Here is a 27,543-nt window from a genome sequence, read left to right as displayed (position 1 = left end):
GTCCAGAGGGAAGGGACAAGCAATCGAGGCTTGGTTGGGGTGGGGGGTCGTCGTCTCCGCCACTGCTTCTGTTTTCCGCTGTGCTGAGGCGAGCTGGGCGCGGCCAGGCATGCAAGCGCAGCACCTGGCCAAGCGCTGCAGCCTGGGGAGCCGGCGCCTTAGTGCCTCGCCGTCGGCCGCGCAGCCGTTGCCCAAGCTCGACAATTCGTGGAGGGCGCCTCTCTCTCTCTCTCTCTCTCTCTCTCTCTCTCTCTCTCTCTCTCTCTGGAGGGGAGGGGCTTTCCCTGCTCTTTGTTCCGTTTGAGCAAACACAGCAACGAAACAGAGCAGGGTGGGCAGTAAGACCCTGAGGCAGAATGCAGGAAAGCAGCCACTTCCTCTTTTCAGGTTTCCCTTCTCTGGTACCTACCCACCCACGTTTATTGCGCGGGAAATCTAGCTGACTGCAGGGAAGGGGTTGGGTGCATGTAATGTGTGACAAAGGCATCAGGTGTACGTCTTGGGTGGAAAGGGTATAAGGGTGGGGAGGTAGAGTGCATTTAAAAAAACCAAAACATTGTGGATTTAAACAAGGAAAATGTAGCATAATCTACTGTTTGTAAGGGCCCTTTGGGATTGGTTTTACCCATCTCAGACAGTTAGCTCATAGTGTAAATAAAGATGGCTGTTGTTTACATTTTTTTAATAAAAGCATCAACAACTATCCCTTTGCACGGTCTGTTGTGCTGTGTTGCAGAACTTTTTGCAGTTGCAGGATTAGGGATGGTGTTCTGTGCTACAGTGGCGTAGCGTGGGGGGTGCAGGCTGGGCCGGCCACACCGGGCGCAACATCTGGGGGGCCGCGCTCCACGGGTTAGGGGCGCAAAATCCACGGGTTAGGGGGCACAAATTACTTGCCTTGCCCCGGGTGCTGACAACCCACGCTACGCCACTGGTCCCCACTGCCCTCCCATTTTTCCTAAAGTCAGCTGTAAGGCACCTGAAGAGGGATATTATCTTATGCTACATGAACCATAAGGACTTTCCAAGGAAGCAAATTCATAAATCCAGCTGCTGCACAATAAATGAAATAATACCCATGCATGTGTGAACCTATCCTTAGCATAACAACAAAAGTGGTGGCACTCAGAACTACTTGCAGTAGTTTATATAAAGATCAATTATGGGACAGTAAAGATGTCAAAAATTCAGAATTGTGAATGGAGCATCTATAAAAGGAATCATAGGCCTTTCTTGACTTAGTGGCATCATACTTCCTTAAGAACGGAAGATCACAAGCAACTATGCGGAAGGCTACTTATAAGGGTTCTTAGTTTTCTTGAGTCGTTGGCTACCTTCCCTATCATTCCAAGTTGTCTTGAATTTTTAATCTGAACCAGGACTGAACTGAATGGTGATAATTAACAATTCCGTCTTGACTTTTGACAGGTAACTGGGGAGAAGAGACCACTAACAGATTTGGGCAAAAAGCCCAAAAACCAAAAGAAGAAGAAAAAGAAGGATCCCAATGAACCCCAGAAGCCAGTGTCAGCTTATGCCCTGTTTTTCAGAGATACACAAGCCGCTATCAAAGGACAAAACCCCAATGCTACCTTTGGGGATGTATCAAAAATTGTTGCATCGATGTGGGACAGTTTAGGAGAAGAACAAAAACAGGTAAATTCCTTGTCCACCTTCCCGCTGAAAGTTAGTATGTTTGTTTTTTTTGATGATGTCATGCTTTTCTTTTTCTTTTTTTGGAAAGAAAACATATCTGCACTGTTTTTCGTTCAATTTTGCTTTGTTCTATTTTATTATTTTATTTATTAAATTGGTATAACCGCCCTTCATCCGCAGGTCTCAGGGCGGTTCAATGCATAAAAATACAAGGTATTCTTTTACAATAAATTACCAATTTACCTTTTCTTCTTCAAAGCTGTAACTTCAACAAAAGCTTGCCTAAAAAAGAAATAAAACTCAGGGTATTGCAAACATCAGTAAATATAGTATATATCCCTTATGCACCTAGTAGATCACAGCAGTCTGTGGGAGTGTTTCTCCTTCAAGTTTCAAAGACCTCTGATGCTCACCCCAGTAACTGCTACTGGAAGTGCAAAGATGAAGGGATGACTAGTGCAGAGAAACAGGCCCATCACCATCCACCTGCTTTGCAGTGAATAACTTCGTATCTATTCCATATTACTGTGTTGTGATTATCATCTAAATGTATTTTTCCTAGCTTTGCTTATTCGTAATTTTGAGAGCACATAAGCTATGGCAGGAGTAGCAGCATGGTACCTTCCAGCTGAACTACACCTTCTCTCATCATCTCTGACTATTAGCCATACCAACAGGGGCTGATGAAAGTGGTAGTCCAACAACATCTAAAGGGCACCACATTGCCTATCCCTGAAGCTACTGTCTCTATGCACCAGTTGTGCTTAGGCTTTGAACAAGGCTAGAGAGTCTTAATATCTGAAAGTCAGATTATTCGAGAAATCTTCCACTCACCCGATGGATATGGGTAGCAGCATTTCTGGGCTGAAAATCTCTAATTGGTAATTTCATCCGTTTAGTTTCAGAGACCAACTGTCCTTAATGGCAACTTTTGTGCTCTCTGGTGGTTGCACTGAACTTAAGCCTGCCAAAAGAAAAAGAGCAGGCATACGAGACTCAAATACTTCCTGACAGTTTAGATCCTCCCACTGGAAGAGTTCCAGGTGGTTAGATCTACGAAAGGAGAAGCAGGTGGAGAAACCAATTTAAATTAAAATGTGTTTGAAAATGGTTCTGCATTTTATATTGTTTTGTGTAGGTGACAAGTACCATGAATATGTTTAACTTTAATGAGGCCAATGTCTTTCTTTTTTAATTCTGATGTAGTTTTCTAACTTTCTGCACTTTTATAGCTCACTTGAATGGAGCATTGATGATTACTCCGTTACTCTTTGCCTGTACAGATAATTATTCATGTAGAGCAGCGTAGGGCTAGCCTCCCCGCTTACTGATGCCTTGGCACTAGACCCTTTGATATAGTACTAGAAACTTGATAACCTTATAAACACCAGAGAGGACCTCATTTCAGGGGATAAATCCTTTATCAGATTCCTAATTGCAACCCCTTCCCATGGTCATATGAAATGCAAGTCAGCAAAACAGGAAAAGAGACTAAAGCAAAGCTCAGATTGTACCGGGTCTGGTGAATTTCTAAAATAATTATTGGATGTTTCATTCTTGAATGGGCTGGAACGAAATGGGGTGGGGAAAATGTGACCTAGCAAAGGTTGTTGGACTGTGACTTCCATTAGCAGACCCCCCCCCCCATTTTCAGAGTTGTAGTCCAACAACTTATAGAGGACCACAGATTCCCATGCCATCTGCTGGCGGGAGAGATTGAGCATAGTTCAAGGAAAAGTGGTTTTTGAAGAATAAGAAAGCATAAAAGGCTACATGAAAGCAGATGCCTTTTACCTGCTTCGAAACAATTTTAAAAAGCTGTAAAAGCTGCTTCAGACATGGCAGATGGTAGTTACTAAGCATTTCAGAGGCACAGTCTAAGTCCCTAAAACAATCTTACGTGCATGTTTTACAGTAGCACATGTAAAAGTTATAAACGTATTGTATATATTCCCTCTTTTAGTCTGTCTTGTTTCTTTTGCTAAAGTCATATAGAGCTATATACTCCGTGGCCATATTTCTGCAGTGAGGTTGATCTCTGCTTTTGGCACACTGAGATCTGGATTGTGTTGAAGGAATAATAGATTAGTTCCTGGATGGCTTTGCTTTTGATTTGTCTGGGATTAGCATTTGACATTTGATCCCTTCATCCTATCCCTAATTCAACATTATTTCCTCCACACAATTAAGTTCACATGGAAAGAGTGGTGCTGTACACACTGTCTCCAGGCAAGGTATAGCTCACCACTATCCTGTCCATACATTCTGTGCTTGTCCGCAAAAGAAACCCTTCTAAGCATGTGTGTGCTCTCTCCATAAAGTCATAGAATTGTTTTTCTGTTGTAACCCACCCTGGGATCTTTGGATGAGAGGTGGCATACAAAAATAATAATTAGAAAATGGAGTTGGAAGGGACCCCAGGGGTCATGTAGTCCAACCCCCTGCAATGCAGGAATCAGAACTACATAATCTCTGACATACGCTTTAAAACCTCCAGTGAACAAGAGTCTGCCATCTTCTGCAGTAGTCCATTCCACCGCTGAACAGCTCTTACTGTTACAACGTTCTTAGTAATGTTTAGTTAGAATCGCCTTTCTTGTAAATTGAATCCGTTGGTTTGCTTGATCCATCTTCCATGCGTATGATTGTGCAGAATTCCCAACCACGAAAAGAGCACGTGCATGTTCAGAATGCTTTCCTTTTTGCAGGCAAGCTCCAAATGTGGACAGGAGGCAGCATGCTTGGCTGCGCTCTCTATCCCTCCACAATCTTGATCATGTGGAGTGAATAACAGGATGGCAAAACACCGAGAGTCCTTTGTGGACTTTCTTAACCAATGAGCTTGGTTACGAATGAGCTTGTGACAAGGAATATGTTTCACAGTTGGATCTCTGTAAGTTGGCAAGGTACAAGCTTCAGCCCGGCACCTCCCAACCCCTTTGCATTTTTGTGGAGAGGGGATTATTGGTAGGGCTGGGAGTCATAGTGTTTACCTGCAATTCCTTAGTCACTGGCAAAGCATGCAGCCCTTGCTGGAGTGGCAAGGGATGCTGATGACTAGTGGGAGGTGGGCAATCTCCTTATTTTCATGGGATGTCTCCCTGAGATCACTCTTCTGGGAGTTTGTTTGATCTTCTTCATCTCATGCTGGGAATCAGAGCAGTCACTGGCTTGCTTTGTTTTGTCCAAGGCCTGATTCTCACAACCATGTCCATCATATGGTAACATGCAATAACCACACAGCTCAACTGATCACAGCATAGGTTGTGCTTTGCATGCAGAAGATCCCAGGTTCAGTCCCCACATCTCCAGTTAAAAGGAGCCAGAGGCAGTGTGTTGTAGAAGTTGGAGCATTGGTCATAGACCTCTGTTCCTGTAACTGCTCTTGCCCTGAAGCTTATTGGGTAACCTGGGGCCTTTATTCAACCAAACCTACCTTGCGTGAATGTTATTAGGATAAAAGCAGGACATTTATGGCACCCTGAGCTCTGTGGAGGAAGGGTGGGATAAAATGTGATAAAATAGTAACAAAGATGGAAGACCTGAGACCTTTGAGAGCTACTGCCAGTAGATGATAGTGCCATACATGGGCCAGTGGTCTGGCTCAGTATGAAGTAGCTTTTCATGCAGCTGTCAATCAGTTTCTTGCCATGTGAGCAGAGAACTTGCCACATGGGTAAACCCAACCTCAGCTGATCAGGCAAACTGGCTTCCTTATAAGTGAAGAGACCTTGAACTAGTATCCATTTGTTTAGGAAGGCTTGATATAAAACAGTTTTAAGAACTTCCTTTGGAAGCAGCTGATTTCAGCAACTGGCTTTCTGCTTTTATAAATTTATTTTGAGATTTATTTGTTTGTAGTTTAATCACTACAAGCTTAATCACCCGAGCAATCTTTGCAGATTAATTGCTAATTTATTGTACCTAGTTTGCTGGATTAGCAGTCGTAGAAATTCTGCTTAATTGTCATGAAGATAGAAAAGACAAGTGGTCAGGAACCCAGGGCTTGGAACACAGAAGCCTAGAATTGGTGTCTTTGTCGAGTCATGCATATTGGATGACAGCTGATTTTTCATCAGCACAGTTTCATTTGGCATGGCAGTCTCTTAAGCAGCCCCCTATAAATTTCACTCTGCAGTGCACTATTCACACTCTTCACTGTCTACAGGCTAACAAAGGGAAAGTCCATAGAGTTCTCTCTTTCCTCTCGCAGCCATGATTAGTCTACAACTTGGCAAGCCAGGGCGCCTAATATTTCCCTACAGCTGGCTGGGTGTTAGATACGTATTATTTTGATGTGCACTAAACCAGGCACTGCTACAAACTGTTCAGTACACAGAGGGTTAAGTTTTTTGCGGGCTGCTAAATGGCTGCATACACTTGAAGTATCAAAGCCAGAGAGGTTTATGTGCTTTGGAACAGGTGCTGCTGCTCCCACAAAGCAAATTTACTTTCCTCCCAGTGACAAAGTAAACAAAGTGAAGCTGGCTTCATTTTCATTGCAGCTTTATTATTTTAGTTTAGTTCTTGCTCACATTTATGACAAAGCAAACCTAGAGAGGAAAACCTCATCTTTTTTTCTAATGCAAAGGAGTGTGTGTAAAATAACAATAATAACACAGGGCTGCTGTGTTCAGTGTAGATGCTGCCGCCTTTTGTCTTCCTTTTTGCCAAAATTGTCTCTCCAATATTTTTGTTTGTCAATTGTGCCTTCTGTCATAGCGTTCCTTTTTCTTCTTCTCTTCCCAGCCTCTTCACAATGAATCTTCATTTTCTCGCTGACACACTTATATCTAAATTCCTCATTTCCTGCCTTTTTTTATTTATATCTGTTGCTTGGTGATTTGATCATGCTGTGGAATACAGGATTAGCAATCTCCCCGTCCTTGGGTTTTCAACAAGGACACCTGTTCTGCAAGTTGCACAATTTCCTCCCTTGCCTTAACCCTTTCAAGCATTAGACTTACTCTGCACAAATGGGGAGGGGGGAGCTCCCAACTTTGAATGCCTTCACTACTCTGCCTCTGTGCTTTTGAGTACATTATAATCTTCATTCTTTACCAGCTGGCATAGCCTTTCCTAAGAGGCTTACACAGGAATCTAAAGGATGTGCCAGTGAAGAAAAAAATAATAATTATTATTATATTACTCTTTGAACCTTGCAGATAGTTTAGCAGCTGTTCCTGTAGAGATAGTTTGTATTTGACTAAAAAATAAAATGCTAATTCAGCTGTTATCATCCAGCGAAGTACCTGCCCCAAGTAATCTGCTTTCAGCTCCCTGCTTCCTCTTTAAGAGCTCACAGAATGCCTTGCCACAATGTGTATTTTCTCTGCCTTAAAACAAATCTCTCCCTAAATTCGCAATGATACCAAGTAGACTGATTTGACATTAGCTGTAGCAGATCTTAATTCTAGATTGAAATAAAGTCATCTAATCAGACAAAGACGACTCTGCCCTACTCTGGACAAGAAATAGGGGTTTATTTTACTTTATTTATTTATTTTAGTGCCAACTGTCGTAAGCAGAAATCAAGAGGCTTAAAACTGGTTAACAGTAGCACCATCTAGAGGAACTGGGACTGTCCAAATCTGTTCCAAGGTGTCTTGACTAGCTTGGCTTCAGCTTACAGCATTGACCACAGCTTTGTCCACCATTATATACGGGTATATTTCACTGAAATTGGATAGATGATGCCAATATCTGCTAACCCAAGCCTTAAGATCTCCTGGTGGTCATTTAATTACTTATCAACTTTTTAATTCTCTGATAATTCTGAGGTTTCTGCCTACAGTTCTCACCCTCTCCTAATATTACTTCCTATATATGCAAAAAAATAGGGACAAATGTCTGTTAGCCCAGCTTTTCTTTAATAACTGGAGCTGTCCCCAAGTCTTTGCCTGCCTATTTCTTATATTTGGCAACACCTAGATGTGATGATTTGATTCTCCTTAATGCTTTTCACTAAGTGACAGGCACATCTTGCTTTGACACCTTTTCCCCTAAAGGCTCCGAGCTATTTATCTGTATTGATGGAGTCGACCGTTTCTGACTATTTCATTTTTCTCCTTTAATGTGAACCAACTCACTCCAACTGTGTACCCTGACACTGAACTTCCAATTGTTCATCACTGCTCATCCTGCATCACTTACATGAAATTATTAAAACTCCAGGGCATTTACATTTTATGCTCCCCCCTCCAATATATGATCTATCTAGTTAACTCTTTTAACTTCTGTGAAAAACAGAAAACCACCATTACTGTAAATGGTGAGGGCAGGGGAAATGTTTAGCTTCTGCCTCCATTCTGGCCATGCAGCAAGCACATCATGGCTCAGTTTGGACATAATGCTCAACCATATTTTAGCACTATAAAGATGAGCTTGCACATGCCTTGTGCCTGCAAGCTCTCTCCCCTTCCCCACATATTCAAGGGGGAGACCAGTAGCTTTAGAATTAACCACAGTCCTCTGTGACATCTGAACTACGTAAACTGTGATTTGTTGCAAGTATCATGATTTTGAAACGACCTAAGATTGAACTGTGGTTTGAGATTCCCGTCTGTTAACAAATCAGAGTTAGTTTACAACTTGATGTCACCTCATCCCATGTTCCTAGATCCAGGTTTGTTGAGGCAATACAAATGTGGAGATTGGGAGGGTCGTTTCTGGGTGAAAATTGGCAGGAAATGTGAGGGATAGTTATCCTTTTCCCTCTCCTAGCCAGGCCTATTTCCAGACTTTGTGCTTGAAGTCAGGGAGTTACTATGCCCCTGTATTAATGTTACAAGGCAAACAGAGGGTTGGGAGCCACTTATTTGCATTGAAATTAGCATTGCCATATGGATTTTGCCAGGATTTTGGATGTGCCACCTGGTTCCCAGTTTGATTTGATTTTCTTTTTAGCCCAGTGTATACCCTCAGAGAGCTGAAGATACAAATATAGTCCGCAGGCAATATTCTGCCCAACTGTGTAGTGAGAAACCAGCCTTCTCTTGCCCCCCATTGTTCTTTGCTAATGAAGAAAGTCACTACTGTGACTGACATGAAAGGGGAACAATGAGATCCTGGGCATACTCAGTAGAAGAACACTAAGTTACAAATTGTCCCTTGTAATGTCTGGAAATTGAATTTCCTGTTTCCTTTCAAAGCTTTATTCCCCCCTCCACCAGCTCTCACCTCTGCCCATACAAAACAGTGGAGAAATCCAAAACTTCAGCATATGATTGCCAGCAACATGGCCCCCACCACTACCAAGCAAGGGTAGCATCAGAAATGTTTCTTGAACATTTTCCATGCTTCCAGCTGTGCGCTATAATACTAAACTAGGAATGGAGGGAACTTGGGTCTGTGCATATGTCCTATAGGGTTGAAATGACACCATCAATGGATGGGTGCACAAGGGAGTAATGGAGTACGCACAGTGGAAGAGTGTGGCTCTCCAGATGTTGTTGGACTACAACCGCCATCAGCCCCAGCCAGCACAATGGTTGGGGATGATGTAAGTTGCAGTCCAACAACATCTGGAGAACCACAAGCTCCTCTTCTCTGTCCCAAAGGTTTCATTCAAAGGCACTGTATTTCCACCCTGCCCCTCTGCTCACTGCTTGTTATTCAAGACCTATAGTTTGTCCCGTTAAATGCAGCCATGGAGAATGTGAAGTTCTATAAATGGGAACTAAACGGGCAGGTGTTTTCCCCATTGTACCTCAAATGGGAAATTACTGGGGGAAGATACCTAAGAGAGATGCTTGCACATTTATTACTTTTTAAAAAGTGTTTCTTCCATTACTGTATAATAGCTGATTGAAAAGTATTGTTTGCGAGTTGTGACAGTACTCTTCCATTCATTTCCAGACTACTTCTCCCAAGGTTCTGGTACTACTGGGCTTATCCCAGAAATATCCTTAAACCATTCTGCGTATCTTGTCAATCACCACATTCTGCAGTTGTGCCTTTAGGTATGCTTACTGACAGCTAGTTTTATTTAAATGATAACTTCAGAGTGGTTCCCATTTACAAGATACCACTCATTTTTACATTTGCAAGCCTCAAATTTATTACTTCTAGCTCGAAGTAGCCTGGAGCAATGCAAGGTCATTTAATTATGCTGATACTGCTTTTCTTGATAGGTTTTCCCCTATTGCTGCAGAAGATATGGCCATTGCTACTGAAAACGTCCATAACCCAATGGTAGACAGCATGCTGTGCATGTAGAAGATCCCAGTCTCAGTCCTGGGCATCTGCAGGTAGAGCTGGGAAATGGTCCCCTCTGAAACCACTGCTTAAAACTTACACAAGAGCCCATTACTCACGCTCAGGGAGGTACCATAACTCAGGACCCAGAAGGTTCAACACCTGGTATCTCTAGTTAATAAAAGGGTCAGGTAGCAAGTGATACAAAATACTTCTGCCTGAGCCTAGAGAGTTTCTGCCGATCAAAAATTCCAATACTGAGCTAGTGGGACAAATAATCTGACGCAGTATAAGGCGATTTCCTATTTCTCTTTAGGGCAAGGCCTGCAGCTCAGTGGTCAAATGTGTGCTTTACATGCTGAAGACCCCAGATTCAATCTCTCATTTTGGGCTGGTTGAGCCCCCTGTCTGATTGTTTGTTGCTGTGTTCATATAAACTGAACAGGGTTCATCCAAATAAGCACTTCGCTTCTGTATTGTTTGGACTTGAGTGACTCCCTTACGTACACGTCCACCAGCGAGAACCCAGAGTGCGCCTCAGTTTTCTGTGTAGATGAACCCCAGAGGAATATGCATGTTAGCAGAAAGAGCATACCTCTATGAATCCTACATCATGCATGCTATAGCGTCATGGCTAAGAGACTGGGGCTTGTATCCAGTGTAGGGCTAAGTAACTGTCCCATCCATGCAAAGATTTCCACTTGTGCAACTGGACTCCCCCTGCTTTTCCTGCACGTGTTCTGCAGCCCTCCCCAAATCTGCTCCTGCGACTTGGGGGGAAAGCCAGAACAAGTTTAGGCAGTACATGGGGGCAGGGGGAAGGAATAGGGGGAAGTCCTGTTGTCCAAGTGCGCTCTTTGTATTCATGGGATGATACAGACGTTCATCATGATTAGCAATTGCCTGTAAAAGCTAAATTCACAATTGAGCGGTTATTCTCTAAGGATCCACCGCACTTCTTTTGACTTCTACTTAGAGGTGGAAGAGCTTCTGCTTTGTTCAACATTAGCATGAACTGTTCTTGAGTTCACTCTTCTTTGAATATCTCTAAGGATAATTAAATGCGGTTTAATTTTACCTTTGTGCAGTGGGATTGTTTCTGCAAACAGTTGCACATCCTCCTCTGTTCTCCATCCGGACAAGCAGAAATCACTACCAGAGTTCTAGGATGTGCTATAGCCAGGGGAAAGCATGGAAGGAGGGCATGAAGCAGGGCTGATGAGGGGAAGAGGGTGGATAAAATCCTGAGGGCCAGATAGAGAAGCTTGGAGCAACACCTTTGGCCCCATCTGCAGTCCAAACTAGGTAAAGGTAAAGGACCCCTGACAGTTAAGTCCAGTCGCAAACGATTCTGGGGTTGCGGCGCTCATCTCACTTCACTGGCCGAGGGAGCCTATGTTTGTCCGCAGTTTTTCCGGGTCATGTGGCCAGCATGACTGAGCCGCTTCTGGTGAAACCAGAGCAGTGCACGGAAATGCCGTTTACCTTCCTGTGGGAGCAGTACCTATTTATCTACTTGCACTTTGATGTGCTTTCAAACTGCTAGGTTGGCAGGAGCTGGGACTGAGCAACGGGAGCTCACCCCGTCGCGGGGATTCGAACCACCAACCTTCTGATCGGCAAGCCCTAGGCTCAGTAGTTTAGACCACAGTGCCACCAGTGTCCAAACTAATCAAGACGTTAATGCATCTTTCCATTCAATGTGCAGGTTTTAAAAAATGCATGTGGCATCAGCTAAGAGCTGCTTATAATTATTGTGGCTTCAGCAAGCATGGATGGAACTTTTAAGAGGAGGGCGTTCTCACTTCCAGGTCACAACCCAGGAGGAAAGGATGAAATCCAACTCTCTGCACTTGCGGCAACCCTGATAGCTATTAGCTCTATCCATCTGACGCTTCTTTTGCATCTTTTTAACACCTGCATGTTAAATGCGAAGATTTAATAATCACATCTAGTTTGGTCCTCAGTTCTCTTAGAAACTCAATGACAATAATTAGCTTTTTGTTTTCAGTAGCTGGTAGGTGATGATGGCAGGATTTATGTCCTGCCATACCTTATGTTCTGCCCTAATCCCTGTGATACAGGAGGAGAATTTTAACGTGAAAAGCCCAGTTTTCTTAGCATTCATTAGTTACACTATACAGCATTGCTCTATTTGAAACAAGCAGGCTGGAATCCAAAGTTTACCAATAACAGCTACTCCTGTCGTTCAGCATGTGCGCTTGACATAGAGCGGTTCTGTGGGCGTCAGCGGGGTTTGGAATAATTGTCTTGTCTAATTAACTGGTTATCAAAATGGAACATTTCATTATGGCACAATTACTAGTTGCTTTGCTAAGATACAGAGGCGTCAGGATTGCGACTCTGACATATGCTTCCATCAACTCTGATTTCTCCCTCCTCCCAATAATCAGTAACATATTTGCTCCCCTCTGCTCCTTCCCAACACCCACCCAGTCCCTTAATGACTAATGAATGCTCCAGCTGACGAATAGAAAAATAAACCCACAGGCATGGCAGATTATCTGGGGAAACATGCAGAATATTTATTTTTTTTTAAAAAAAAAATCTTTAAATCTGATAAATGTCTGGAATTAATATCTCTGGGGGAATAGATGATTAAATTAGAAAGAAGGCTAGTTCAGTCAGTATTTAAATGAATCTCCTTGCAAAGCTCTTTTAACATGGATGGTTTTTAAGCAGCCCTGGTAGGAAGTGCTGTTCACATTTTGCCCTGGATTTTCAGGGTGTCAAGTGGGATTTTAGCCACACATTTCCCATTATTAGAGTCAATAAGATGCCACAGTAAGTACAGTGGTGCTCCGCAAGACGAATGCCTCGCAAGACGAAAAACTCGCTAGACAAAAGGGTTTTGCGTTTTTTGAGCTGCTTCGCAAGACGAATTTCCCTATGGGCTTGCTTCGCAAGACGAAAACGTCTTGCAAGTTTGTTTCCTTTTTCTTAACACCGTTAATACAGTTGCGACTTGACTTCGAGGAGCAACTCATAGAACGTGGTGTGGTAGCCTTTTTTGAGGTTTTTGAAGACTTTGGTGATTTTTGAAGCTTTTCCAAAACTTTCCCGACACCGTGCTTCGCAAGACGAAAAATTCGCTAGAAGAAAAAACTCGCGGAACGAATTAATTTCGTCTTGCGAGGCACCACTGTACAGTTTCTAAACAGGGCCATAGGTAAATCATGTTAACACATACAAAGCAAGTAAGTTTTTCTGCAAGTAAAAGCTTGTCAGTCAGACAGTTGTTTTTAAAGGGCACACAGGTAGATGCTATGCTTTCATATACAGAAGTCAAATAAGCAAATTATCAGATATGTCTTCAAGGCAAGGACGAGATATAATAGCATAAAGGGTTAAAACGATAGAAATAAAAATATAAGCAATAACAATCTTATTTGTTAGAGTCTGCAATTCTAATATTAACAGAGAGGAAGGCAATAGAACTTGCAGTTGACTGGGGTTTAGTTTGACTTTGAAAGGAAATTTCACTTTTATCTACCAGACCGGGGGGTGGGGGGGGGAGAAATGAAATGATCTGAAGTGGCAAAACTGTCTTATGAATTGTGTAATCAAAAAAGAAGTGTGGAATGTTAACTCTTAGAACAGGAATATTCATTGCTAGATTGTCAACAAAGTTTTTATTGTTTTATTTAACTGCGAAAGGTGGTGGGCCTGTTGTGGGAAAAATCCCACCCAACTGGCTTTTCGATCTGCATCTACATCCTCCACCTCTTTTTATGTCCTCAGCAGGTTGAGCAGGAAGGGGAAAAGCAGAAAGGGGAAAAGGTCCCCTGCAGAATCTTGTGTTCTAGCTCTTAACTGATTCATTCCAAGCCTTAAATATAGGTCCTCTGGACAACATTCAACATTTTCTTCAGTTGAGTGCATGGTAAAATCTAAACTATGTGCTGCATGTTGAATCATTTTTGTACTGTGGAGACTCATGTGGTATTCCAGTTTGAACTAACCATCTGGCTCCCAATCAATTACATTTAAATCAGTGTACCACAAAACCACAATGAGTGTGCCCTTTTGAGGATCCTGGAAAGAGGATATTTTGCAGCGTTATGAACAAAAAGCATGTTCTATTGGAACAGAAGGCAATCTTTTAATGGTTTGAAATGAAGAATCTGTATCCATTTGGACAACAAAGAAGAGAAACTGGAGAAGGTTTCTATCTATAGTTGAGTCCCCCCTTAACTTGCAGAAAAATAATGAGGGATCAAGCCAGCCTCGTAGCTGATGCCCACGCAGCACTTGCCAAAGACTAGCGGTGGGAGGTTGGATTGGGCTGAGCAGATGCTCAGCGGATGCCTTCCCCACCTTTGAGGTGATTGCTGGAAGCTGTGCTTGTCATAGAAAGCCTGCCAACCTCCTCCTTACCTATAATTCTTGCCATTAGTTGCCAGATAGATTAAGAAGGAATGGTAGGAGGGAAAGAGTGGGAGGTACGTGCACACATGCACAAAAGGGGTGGGAGGGTAAACGTACCCCCTCCTCTCCATCCCTTCACAAGTTGCGCATGTGTTAGTGTGTAATGCATACTGTGTGTTCTTTTTGTGCCTGACACTTGTATGCATTTGAGAGCATACCGTGTGTGTGTGCACGCGCACACACACACAAATTTCTATTTTATTTTTTGCGATATGTGGAGTGTGCTGGTACAGTTGCAATCTTTTACCGAGCACATATATGCACAGCCCACTGTGAGTTATTGTGCATTCCCCCTTTTATTCTCTACTATAGTTACATGCCAAAGCAAGAGTCAAAACAGTATTATAAGAAAAGACAAGGCCTGTCAGAATTGTGGGGTGAGGTTTAAAAGATATATTGACATTCATATTGACACTCATATTGAGGGGCTGTTCATGGTTAGCATTGTCAGATTCACCTGCTCACAAACATATGATTATGGTTGTTAGGAGTAAAATGTAAAGGCAAAGTGTCTTGTAGCCTTCAATACCAATTAAAAGAAAACAACAACAACACACATTCATTCCGTTCCATCCTGTTGGTGGGAGGAAGGAGGGAACAGGAGCGCTTGTGTATCCTGGAGTGAGATGAAGTCCTTCAAGAGAACTGAGCTTTCGCTTCTTGATAGCTCCACCAATTAGCTTATATTTATAGCATTAAGTTCCAGTCCAGTCCAGGTAATCTGCCCGTAATAGAAATCCCAGAGCAGTGATCCTTGATATATTGGGGCCGCACCAATATCCCTTAACAGATGGTCTGCGCGGTTAATTCTAATAGTGCCACCCACCTTTTAAGGGATAGAGTTGGGACTGAATCTAGCCCTGCCTTTCTCTCTTTTTGCAATCCAGAATGGGATCTGTGTGTGTGTGTGTGTGTGTGTGTGTGTGTGTGTGTGTAAGTAATTTTGTACAAGGATCAATAGTTCAGGACTTTAATCAAAAAATTGTCAATTGAAGCTTAAGGCCCAAAGGCCTCGTTTGTCAAACAAAAGAGTTTTATATTACTTGAGTGAAAATTTTAAATGGAGACAGGAAGGGCATTCCTCTTGGATGGGAGCTGGTGCTTGAAGCCAATGGTACCACATGCCAGTGACCACATGCAGGTTGATGCCATGAGCAGGACTCTGCACACCTTTTCTTTTACGATGCTGCTGATAGTGGGACTTGTGGAAGACTCCCAGTGGCGTGCCAAAATTCAGTGTGTGCAGAGTTTTCATGACTGACTTGTGCACACAAACGGTAAACTTCCATATTTGCAAGAGGAGCCAGCCTCACCATAGACTTGGCTCAAGGATAATGTGGTCAAAATCCCAAATATAATTCAGCTGCTAAGAGCAGCCTGGATGTAGTTATAAGGTCTAAAATTAGTAGCTAAAACCATATCACCTTCCATGGCAGGTTTATGACTCATAGCTCTATTTTTACTTTACAGATGGACACAGATTACAGAAACACTTTATTTATATCCGAAACAAAATGCATGTCTTTCATTAGATCTGTAGATCAGGGCTTCAGTTTTACAAGCCCAGTTCGGTGCTACTGATTGAGTATTAAAGCATATATTTTTGCTGATACTATTTTGACAAAAGTTCTAGTCACACATTCCTTTAGTGCCTGCAGGGCAGCCTTGCCCCTGACTTTGCAGCCACTTCCTGGGAAAATGGAGAGTGGCTCACAATTTCCTGTAAAGGAAGTGAAATGGACAAGCTCCTGCTCATGGGTAGGGATTACATGCAATTGGGACACCTTGCTGACAACGATGCACATGGCATGCTTATTTCAGGACAGAAATGTGTCTTGGGGAATGAGGCTAAACAGTTGGCCTCACTTTACAGTGACTGCACAGTTCCCCTGCACACAAGAAAAGCATGACTAGAGCAAAAGGCATATTAATTTTATGGGACAGAAAATTCCAGTAATTCCATACTTTCCTTTTGCCAATCTTGATTATTTCGGTCTCAGCATGGAGCAGATAAATGAGTAATTTTAGAGAAATCTAAGATATGCTTTAAAAACAGCTTCCATGGGATCTTCATTCATTTGGATAGACTTGAGCACCATATTCTGTGCCTGAACTAGGGATTTTGCTCTATATGTTTTAAAGGAGGCATTTGCAAGTGCAACATAAACATCTCACTTGCAATTTATTTGACTGTATGGAACACAAATGTCGCCCTCCCACTTCCTGTTTGCTTGAAGAAGAAAAGAGGACTCCCAGATAGGGCTGTGCATCAGATTCATCCAAGGCCCAAATCAAATAAGGCTGATTCAGGAAATCAGGGCATTGGTCGAGTCAGGTTGAGAGACCCCTAGGTCAACATGGCTCATTGGGCTTCTGAGATTGATGCAAAGCTTGAAGGGGAGGGGGCTTGATGGAGAAAGAAAAAGCAGGCATGGGGTCGGGAGGAGAACTCACAAAAGGGAGGGATCTACTGGGCAGCTGCATCTTCGTGGGAGAGGGGAATGGATGCTTTTCTCAGCCAGCCTCACCTTACCACCAGACCTCTCCGTCTTTCCACCCCAGCTGGTTAGCAAAACGATTTGATCTGCCAGTTGCTGATCCTTGCCAAGCTGCAATGAAGCCCTTCACAATGGAGTAGAATCCCGCAGGGCTGAATCTTTCTGCTTACCAACCCACTCCTCCGTCTGGAAAGGGGAGGCGAGGATGCAGCATCTCACTCCACCCCAGCCTCCCAATCATATGTTGAGAATAAGGTTTTAAGAAGCCTTAAATTGCTTTGGGGGTGGATCTGGGGCAGGGCGGTCGGCCCCCAGGTTGTCACAGGACACAGTGGCCTGTTCCTGGGACCACAGATCAGGAAGCCTTTGCCCAGCCACTCGGGACGTGGGTAGCGCTGTGGGTTAAACCACTGAGCCTCTTGGGCTTGCCGATTGAATGGTCAGCGGTTCAAATCCCCACGACTGGGTGATCTCCCATTGCTCTGTCCCAGCTCCTGCCAACCTAGCAGTTCTAAAGCACGCAGTGCAAGTAGATAGATAGGTACCGCTCCGGCAGGAAGGTAAACGGCGTTTCCGTGCACTGTTGTGGTTTCGCCAGAAGTGGCTTAGTCATGCTGGCCACATGACCCGGAAAAACTGTCTGTGGAAGTGGACAAATGCTGGCTTCCTTGGCCTTTAAAGCGAGATGAGCGCCGCAACCCCAGAGTCGTTTGCAACTGGACTTAAATATCAGGGGTCCCTTTACCTTACTCTTAGGTAAGGGAATGTCGATAACTGCTGAATTGGCTGGCTGTTAATATCTCATCCTTCAGTAACCAAATATCATAATTTTTGTCTCTGAACAGTTGATATTCTGCAGCTCATTACAGCAATGAACAGTTAATTGCATAACATTCTTGTAAGGCCAACATGAATGATTATGAGTTGAAAATGTGATTTTGGCAGTAATATGCTATCAACCTGCTACAAAAATCAATAAGTAAAATGATCATTCTTTAACAGTGAAGATTTTTGTATTGTCTCTTTCATCCCCAGCTCTCAATATATTTTCGGCCTCCACCCGTCACCTTCAACAGACATACACACACTTCTGGGGGAAGAAATAGCATTTGCTGGTGGTACTGTACCTTGTGCAAGAATTTTAGGTGTTACTTTCTCTATGTAGCTGCATCTACATGACTGCTCCAGGTTGGAAGTATATCAAGGAACTAAACCAGCCCTTTGTGGTTTGAGCTGTACCCTTGAAAATCCAAATCTGACTTGCAAATGTGCAACAATGCTTCTTATATAGATATTTGCATGGTTTAGTGTGTGCACTTCTATTGATCAAGATTAATAGCATGCTTGCCTTCCTTGCCCTGAGAGCTTTAAAAGACTTTGGAGGAAGGTTTTGTACATGAAAATAAGTATCCATATCCATATGAGTGGCTCATGTAGCCCTTTGAAAAGAAAAGACAAAAGTTGAAGTTGTCTGTTCCCCACACCAGTTCCTTGCCAGCTCAATAATATTTTCTAAATTTACTTTTTTTTAAAAAAAAATCTTTTGGCAGTGCATTATGCTTCTTAAGTATACCTGTTCAGCATTATACACCAAACCTATTTTGTTGTTTTTAATGGTCTCCTGAGGTTCCCCATGTGCCAGAGTTAGGCTATCCCCTTTTGTGTGAAACTGAACCGCCCTGAGACCTCCAGGTATAGAGCAATGTATAAATTCAATAAATAAATAAACCAGAAGCTGTGGGAGATCAGATCTTGTGAGTTTCACTACTCCTTCAACATTTGGGACACGAGCAAAAGGCTTCAATTTAGGACAGTAGAGTTCAGGATTCATTCCCCTGCTCTTATTGTCTTTCCCTGTTATGTTTGAATAGTCATAAGATTATCTACACTAGGAGAGAGAATGTTCTCCAGAGGCAACTGCACATGGAACACAAGGAAATGCATGATTAATCTGATTAATAGATTCCTCACTATCATTTCATTTACCTGTTTGTCCTGGATTTAAGAGTTTGCTGCATATGAACTTCAATTCAATTTAAGATTATGAAGATCAAATGTTTGTTAAGCTGCTACTTCTCACATTTTACCTTGAGAAACAGGATCATTATCTACAAAAAACTGCAACTTCTCCCTGGAGCGAAATCTGCCTGAGTGTAACTAAAGTAAATTTTTTAAAGTAGGAAATTTATTCACTGACAAACCTGATATCCTCTAGGGAGTCTTCTGAAGAAATTGGGGTGGGTTTTTGAAGCTCAAATTGGCTTCACTTGTTAACCGCAAAGCAGTTTTTTTTTCTTGTTAAGTTTGGAAACCTTCATTTCAGCTACATATAAATGGCCTAAATCTAGTTTTTATCTCATGTAATTTTTATGCAAATGAAAACATCCCAATTGCTGAGATGTTCTAATAAGATGAGGACAGCTGGAGGAGTTGTTTTTTTTAAAAAAGTCTGGTTTCCCAGAATGAATATTAACATTGGGCTGCTGCCCAATGTTAATAGTCAAGTTTTCATTGGACTCCTCTCTTGGTAGTTATGCTGTACAGCATTTGACATCACAAGTATCTGACTTTGGATTAGGCAGCTACATTTGTCCAAAACGAAGCCATTTGGATCCAGGCTTAGTCACACTTAGAGTAGACTCATTGAAATAAATGTGACATAATTTAGTCCAATTTATTGAAGCAGATCTGACTTAAGTGTAAGCAGTAAGTTGAGCTCATGTTTCATTCACACTGTAAGCTCTTAACTCACCTGGTCCTTATTAGTTATGAGCTTAAACAGAAATTCATACCAGTTCTAGTTACAGAAATGGTAATGATGCATAACATTATGGTTTGTCATACTTTACAAAGTTAAGTTTACTTCTTCACTTCTCTAGGAACTCCTCTAGAAGCCCCCTGGTTGATTTCAGGGCAAATGAAGAGGGTTCATATCATTGCCAACATGAAGCAATATAGCACATTTCTGTGATGGCTTTACTCCTCAATTTGAAAAAGAAACATTCAAAAAGTTCACACTCAGAGATTTCTAGCTTGTCAGCCTCCAAGCCTATAAATCCAAGTCTTGGATGGGGTGGGCGTTCTATCTGTCAATCGAGTGCCATCATGACATATGAAACATAAGGCTATGTATTTTAAGGAATCTATCTTATCACCATAGATTTTCTTACCTCGAAAACACCAGAAGGACAAGTACTATGAACATCATGGTTGCTACACAGAGAATCCTGTCCCTTAAAATGTTGTATACTGCCCCAGGATGACTCACATAATGAAGCAAATCACAAATAAAAAACTATGCAAAAACCAACTAAGCAGTAAAACAATACAGAAAGGAATAAAGAAATTCTAGCATCAACAACAATAAACTCATCTAATGTAAACTAGAAGCTATAGCAAAGAGCATTTTTGCCTTCCTACAGAAGATTGTAGGTCAAATGGATTTCCTGGAGTTTTGTTGGGTAGGGTCTTCCAAAACCCAGGTGCCACCATCAAGAAGGCCCTGCCCCACTTACCCACCCACCTGTTGCGAATTGGATACAGGAAAGGACGTCTCCTGATAACTGCAGCATGCAGTTAGACTTATAGGAGATGGTTCTGTTAGTAACCATTTCAGACCATAATTTTTTTTACACTTTGAACAAGACCCAGAATCTTGACCACTTCACACAACTAGTTAAGCTATCTCATGCACTGCGGAAGCATACAGATGAAATACAAGATAGCACAATCTATAATAGACCAGGTACCATTTATTGATTCCAGGTTCTTTTTAATTGTTTAGATATGGTGGTTTTGATTTAGGCCTGCGTTCTGTCTTTGGAAATTGCAGACCAATTGCAGGTTCACATCAGTCATAGATGAAGTCTCCTCTTGTAACAAATCAAAGCAGGTCACAGTCCCCTTCAGGAATATGCAAGGAGTAAGTCACAGCACAGTCAGAAAAGTACCATCCTATTCTGTTTGTTTAATTAATATTCTTTTCTTGGGCTTTTCAGGCATATAAAAGAAAAACTGAAGCAGCAAAGAAGGAGTATCTAAAAGCTCTGGCAGCCTACCGGGCCAGCTTGGTTTCCAAGGTAACCAGACTATGTTTCATACGTGAATCGCTATGGATGTGGCAATGATAAATTAGTTGCAACTCGTGGAAGTCTCTGGGGAGGAGCAAGTTTATAAGAAATGCACTGTAGCCGTGCTATCAAAACTGATTTCAGTGTTAACTACCTTCTGCAAGAGCAAAGCGAAATACTTTGTGGCATGGCTCAAGGATACATTGTAGGGATGCCAGTCTCCCCCTCTTACAAAACAAAAAAACCCCACCTGGTTTACTGTAGTATATTGCAATGTTTAGAGGCAGGACTTCTGGGATTGCTCCCTGCTGTCACCAGAATCATAATTTTGATTTGAAGGTCTGGGTTAATACTTGTTTACCCACATAATCAAAGACAGATTGGATCATCTGCAGAGCGATCCCAAACCCCTTAAAGCAAGACAAAACATAACTTTCATTAGATGGTTTTGTCCACAGTCAAACCATACTGGAGGTTTCGTGTTCTTCACAAAGCTGTCAGCTCTTTGTAAGCACCATTATGGCATGGAAGAGCCAAGGCCAGGTTTCGTGAACTTTGCATGCAGCTGATATGTGCTGGATATACATATTTACCCCTTCAAGACTGATTTGCAGCAGCAGAGGATCTGGCCTGGTGATTAGGGCCCAGAGAATTCTGCATTAAATAAATCAATAATAATAAAAATAATAAAATCCCATCACCGTCATTTTATATATTGCATTACCTTGTAGAATGTTGGTGTTTTTGTTAGATTCAGGAGTGGTAGTAGCAGGTGATGCAAAGGGAGACAGCTTCAGTTGGGGTGTACCAGAAGATAAACAAAAGAAACCAATAGGTTGTAGAAGAAGAGACTACAGCCCACTTGCTCTCTGTTCCACAAGGAAGAGTTTAGAAGATTTTTAGGTACATTAACTGCAGCTTGCTATGTCTTCCAAACCCAACAAACTGTGGTTAATCCTAAACTTCAACCAACCAAGTTTATGAAGCTGGTTTTTCAACTAGTTATATTTAGTTACAGTTTATTATTTGGACAGCATGCTAAACTGTGGTTAATTGCAATCAAAAGTGTCCTATCTCCTCCTTGTGGCCATGCTAGGGTGATGGAGGGAGTGTGTGAGCCCAATGCTCACTACAGATCTTTTGATAGCTTAGTCCAGAGCTTTCCAAACTCTTCATGTTGGTGACACAACTTTTAGACATGAATCTTTTCGAACAGCACAGTAATTCAATTTTACTAGCAAACCAGAGCATAAACTAGCCCCTTCCCAGCCCCGGGAGGAGTGCGGGGAGCATTTGCGCGACACACTGCAGCCGACACACTAACGTGTCACAACACACAGTTCGAAAAGCTCTGTCTTAGTCTTTACATGACACCCAAATGCATCTGCTTGCCTACTGTTAAAAAGAGGATGGTGCACTAGGTTGACTTCCATTGGATCCAGGGTATAGCATTGGGAAATATATGTTGAATAGTTGTTTTGTTAAAATAGGTTGGGCAGGATCCTACATCTAAGGAAACAAAGATGGGGAAGGGATCAATCAATGTACAGCTGTGATTGACATCTTCGATCAAACATATTTGTACATGGTTGTCAGTTCATTTGTGCACTTACAAGCATGATAGTAAAATTGTTCATGTGATCATTAAGGTGATTTGAAGCTGGCAAGCATGGACCTCTGTTGTTGCCTCAAACCCAGAAAGAATTTGCAAGCGATACTGGCCCCTCCTTTCCAACATATGCTTCATATTATTTTGTACTACCTGCAGATTGTGAATTCTCAGTATCTGATATACTGAGTGGAGGACTTCATTTTTCAAATTTCATAGGATTAGAAGTTAGGAATGCCTTCTATCCCAAAACATGGGCTTGGCAGAGAGAGCAAGACGCTGCTTCTGAAGAGCCCATGGAACATTTGCAGCTATTCAAAGGAATAGGATGTGAGGAAGAAAAGTGTGGGGCTAGGTCTGCTACTGTAGAGAGGCCAGGAAACTAGGCACTAGCTTTTGATGAATGACATAGCAAAGGAAAAGTAGCTGGAATTTTATATGAATTTATTTAGAAGAAGAAGACACTATTAAATGGAGTGTCAAAGGAAAGAGTTGAGTGAAATTGGGGAGTGGGCCTTGAAGGGTTAAGATTGGCAGGTTTACTCTGTAAATACGGTATTTTTGTATTTCTGAATATATCCAGTAGGTGGCTGTTGCCGTGTATACAGTGTGGCTCATTTGCTTTGCGGTTGTTTTTCTTGTCTATAGTAATGGAAGCATTTCTGTGCTGAAGTAGTATTCTGCACCAGAGCCAACAACTATCACTACCTGATGTCACATAGATGCATTATAGCAAGATGAGAAAGAGCATATGATGGAGCAATAACTCGTAATGGTGTGGCTGATTAGGTGGCAATGGGAATAGGAAAATAAGAATTATTATCTGCTAGAACAAAGGAGACACTGAGATATAATAATGATTTTTAAAAAAAATAATATCTGTGCTGGTAATCCATAGATATTCCTTCAGTGGCCACTGTCACCATGTTCTATGAATGAGAGATATATTGGGACAAAGGACTTTTTTCAGCCTCATGGCCAAGCCTCCAGGAGCTGCATGTCAGCAATGGATGGGTCCAGAATGAAAGTGGGTGTCAGCAAAAGTGAGCAAAGCTGGAACTTTTCATTCCACCCCTCACTCATGCACTACACACATCTCATAGAATCCCGAGGGTCATCTGGTCTTGCAATGCAGGAATCTCAACTAAAGCATCCATGACAAATGGTCATCCAATCTCTGCTTAAAAACAGAGATGGTTTCTATGTGTGGCCACTGATTTACTTCCATACCCTCCACTCCACCTGCAGAAGAGGACACAAATTTGCCTATGACACAGAACAAATCCTTGCACACTTTTGCATGTGGGTCAGAAAGCCCGCTGGGCCCAGGAAACCCTCTTGGCACTCCTGACTGAAGCTGTGAGGGAGAGAACTGGATGGGTAGCCAACCTACTTCACAGGAAGCCACCTTGCACTGAGTCAGGCCATTGGCCCATTTAGCTCAGAACTGTCTGCACTGACTGGCAGCAGCTCTCTAGGGTTTCAGACAGGAGTCTCTTTCAACCAGGTATTGAACCTGAGACCTTCTGCCTGCAAAGCACGTGTCCTACCGCTAAGCTGCCCCTCTTCCCCTATGCGGTAGGCACAGTGCTTCAGATCCACGGAGAGCTCCTAGCATCAGTAGTATACAAGCGGCCAAGCCAAGGCTGCCATTTTAAAGTGAGTTAAAATTGTGCGGAATTACATTTACTTTTTCCCTTCAAAAAAAAATTTAAATAATTTTAATTTCAGTATAATTAAAATAGGGGTAAACATGTACTTCATGCTGTGGAGTGAGCACTGAGGAACGTTGCCTGGGGAGTTAACAGAGCCATGCTTGAAGGTTAAGAGCTGTGGCAAAAAGGTCAAAAAGGAAATAATCCGAGTCCCTTTCATTGGTTTAAGTGTTTAAAAAGATTCATAACTGCGCTGAATGTATTTAAGGTTGGATATTTTGATATTGGTATTCTGCTCATGCTGCATATAATTCATTGGTGCAGTATCTCGCCGCATTTAGCAAAGCAGCAATAATAACTGTTGTGGGCTTTTTTAAAAAAAGAGTTTTAAAAGGTGACTTTCATATTTAAATAAATCTGGAATGAGGACTTTGAGAGAGAGAGCAAAAAAAACCCCCACCATCACCCAATTATCTTTGCTGGCAAATGCCTTAAAATCTTGTCTATTGCTTTAGATAGATAAATAAGTAATTTTTTAATGTTAGAAAATCCCTGTACAGAGTGGAGCAGGTGGCATAGAAGATAGCAGACACCAACAATCCTTCAGTTTGGGACTGGGGCACCTTCATTAGTTACTTAGATGCTGAGGCCACCAGAATTAGAAATTGCTATATTCCCCTCTATTTTATTCCATCTCCATCACTGCCCAGATACCTCCCCCCTGCCCTGTATTTTTCAACTCTGAAGCCACTGTAGTTCAGTAGAAAGTTTTTTGGTGTTTTTTTTCATCTCTCCAATGCATCATGAACTTACTGGGTAGCCACTGAGATGCTTCTGCCCATTTTGCAACTAATCAGTAGCACCATGGTGATTGTTGTGAATTTGAAAAAGGCAATAATTGTAAAACAACTGACAAGTGCAGCATAATTTAATAAGCAGCCTTAGATTTGTCCATCCTGGGCACTATTGGCTACTCTGACTGGCAGTTGCTTTAGGGGATCTCAGGGATCCTTTAAGTAGAGCGGCTAAGGATTGGTCCTGGGATCTTCTGCATGTGCTCTACCACTGAGCTATGTTGCCTCCTCTCCACTGCTCCATGCCATATTGATTTCCATTGTGATATTTATTTATTTTGGCTAATAATAATAATAATAATAATTAATTTATTATTTATACCCCACCCATCTGGCTGAGTTTCCCCAGCCACTCTGGGCAGCTCCTAATCAAGTATTAAAAACAATACAGCGTTAAATATTAAAGACTTCTCTGAACAGGGCTGCCTTCAGATGCCTTTTAAAAATAGGATAGCTACTTATTTCCTTCACATCTGAAGGCAGGGTGTTCCACAGGGTGGGCGCCACTACACAGAAGGCCCTCTGTCTGGTTCCCTGTAACATTACTTCTTGCAATGAGGGAACCGCCAGAAGGCCCTCTGCGCTGGGTCTCAGTGTCCGGGCTGAACGATGGGGGTGGAGACGCTCCTTCAGGTATACAGGACCGAGGCCGTTTAGGGCCGTAAAGGTCAGCACTAACACTTTGAATTGTGCTCGGAAACGTACTGGGAGCCAATGCAGATCTCTCAGAACCAGTGTTATGTGGTCCTGGCAGCCACTCCCAGTCACCAGTCTAGCTGCCGCATTCTGGATTAATTGCAGTTTCCGGGTCACCTTCAAAGGTAGCCCCACGTAGAGCGCGTTATTGAACTTCAAGCACTGGAAATACGTGTTAAATCATGCATTTTACAACTTGTTCTTAGGTTTCCCTTCTTAGCACCATCTGATAGGAGGGGCAAAGTTTAAAAGGGGAGGAGAACTGTGCCTTTGAGTTATTCAGATGTCGAAGTTGCATGTACTTAATTTCAGTGACTTGTCCTTCATTTGCAATCTGTTCTATGTGTTCGTGTGGTTCCTCCTCCCACCGTTTTGCAGAGCTCAGCTGACCAAGGGGAGACAAAAAGTGCCCAAACCAACCAACCTTCAAAAATGATCCCACCGAAACAGCCCTTGTATACGATGCCACCACAGGCCTCATCACCCTATCCTGGCTTGGGCTCCTTCTTGTCCCCAGCAGACCTGCAGAGCTACCGTGGACACCCTCACCCCAGCCTCTCCAGGACCCTCAATTCCAAACCCATGTTGCCCAGCATCAGTGCCTCGCCACCCCCTTCTTTCCAGATCAGCCCCCCTCTCCATCAGCAGCTGTCTTTGCACCACCCACAGAGCTCCATCCTCAACCAGTCCCTCAGCATGCAGCAGGTCCCACAGCAACCCATCTTGTCTCCTTCCATGGCACTACAGGTACAGCCCCCAATGAACTCTTCACCACCAGGCCAGCAGGTGAGTGGCTTGAGCCCTAAATTACAATTCTTAACCATGAATTCTGCACATCTGGGTTTTGCAAACTTGTGGCTGAACTACACACGATGCTCAAAAGATCCATGATTGAAGTGTCCCTTGGTTATTTGTTTTGCTAATCAGCAGCTCCCACTGGGCTGCTTTGAAGACTGGGGAAATGGTGCTTTGGAAGAGAGTGGCCTACTTCACCCTTACAGTTAACGATTTATCACAAATCTGCTGGTCTTTCTTTCTTTGTTTGTCCTTGTTAACACTCTGGAAAAGCAAACCACGATCCCTGGCAAGAATTGTGGTTTTGTTTTGCTCAAGCAAACTATGGTTAGCAAGCCCTAGAATAAACCTTGGTTGCATGATCCCTGATTTGGACGTGAGGCTAAGCCAAAGGTCATGGTTTGTTTTTCCCATGGGAGGAGCAAAGATAGTGAGATTCATGATGAACCATTAACTATGATTTACCATAATGTGTGAACAAGACTACTGTTTCAGCCTTTCCTTCCTCCTATGGCAGACAGCAATAGCATCTTTTGCTGTCTTTTCTGCTTGTTTAGCTAGTAGCAATTTTTGGTGAGTGTGGGCTGATTTACAGTGGGGGAAAGGCATGGGAGGAAAGGCTTAAACACCTCCCAGAGCATAATTTCCCTGATCTTCAAAGGGGCTACCCATCATGAACCTCCTGAATCACATCACATTGGCACACCCAAGACTACTTTTTCAAATGGCACGTAAAGGCCATTAACTGTCATTACTTTCTGGGTTGCAATAATTTGAATCCTATAATAAAATGCACCACCTTGTTGTGGGATGTTTCTATACACTGCCCCAAAATAGAGCAATATATTAGCCAGGCACCCCAAAGCACCAGTGGCAAAAGCTCAACATTGCTGCTGCTGTGCTAACTAATGGAGATTTCGGCAGTCAGGAGTTCTTATTATTGAAAAGCATTTCAAAGTTATGCCCCTCATTTTCAAGTGTGTGGATTTGTTCATCAAGACTGATCCAGTGCATTTATCATTTAGAGTTCGAAGGTGAACTGCAGTGCAGTTTCCCCACAGTTTA

At 42.6% G+C, this 27,543-nt stretch overlaps 1 protein-coding gene and 1 long non-coding RNA gene across 8 annotated transcripts in view; one reads left to right on the top strand and one right to left on the bottom strand.

Moving 5' to 3' along the window:
• Positions 1–27,543, bottom strand: part of LOC308588452 — a 100,342-nt gene that overhangs the window by 48,962 nt on the left and 23,837 nt on the right. The gene's annotated exons all lie outside the window — the stretch shown is intronic.
• The window catches only part of TOX2 (TOX high mobility group box family member 2), a 265,849-nt gene that overhangs the window by 228,786 nt on the left and 9,520 nt on the right, over positions 1–27,543 (top strand). For all 7 annotated transcript variants that reach the window (XM_081196327.1, XM_081196329.1, XM_081196326.1 and 4 more), the window contains 3 exons: positions 1,429–1,656; positions 20,798–20,878; positions 26,062–26,469. In XM_081196327.1, coding sequence (XP_081052453.1) covers positions 1,429–1,656; positions 20,798–20,878; positions 26,062–26,469 — 717 coding nt within the window. The remainder of the gene's footprint in view (positions 1–1,428; positions 1,657–20,797; positions 20,879–26,061; positions 26,470–27,543) is intronic.

Source organism: Podarcis bocagei (assembly GCF_964188305.1).
Source record: "Podarcis bocagei genome assembly, chromosome: 5".
Classification (NCBI taxonomy): domain Eukaryota; kingdom Metazoa; phylum Chordata; class Lepidosauria; order Squamata; family Lacertidae; genus Podarcis; species Podarcis bocagei.
Note: the sequence above shows the minus strand (reverse complement) of the source record. Positions and strands in the feature narration are given on the sequence as shown.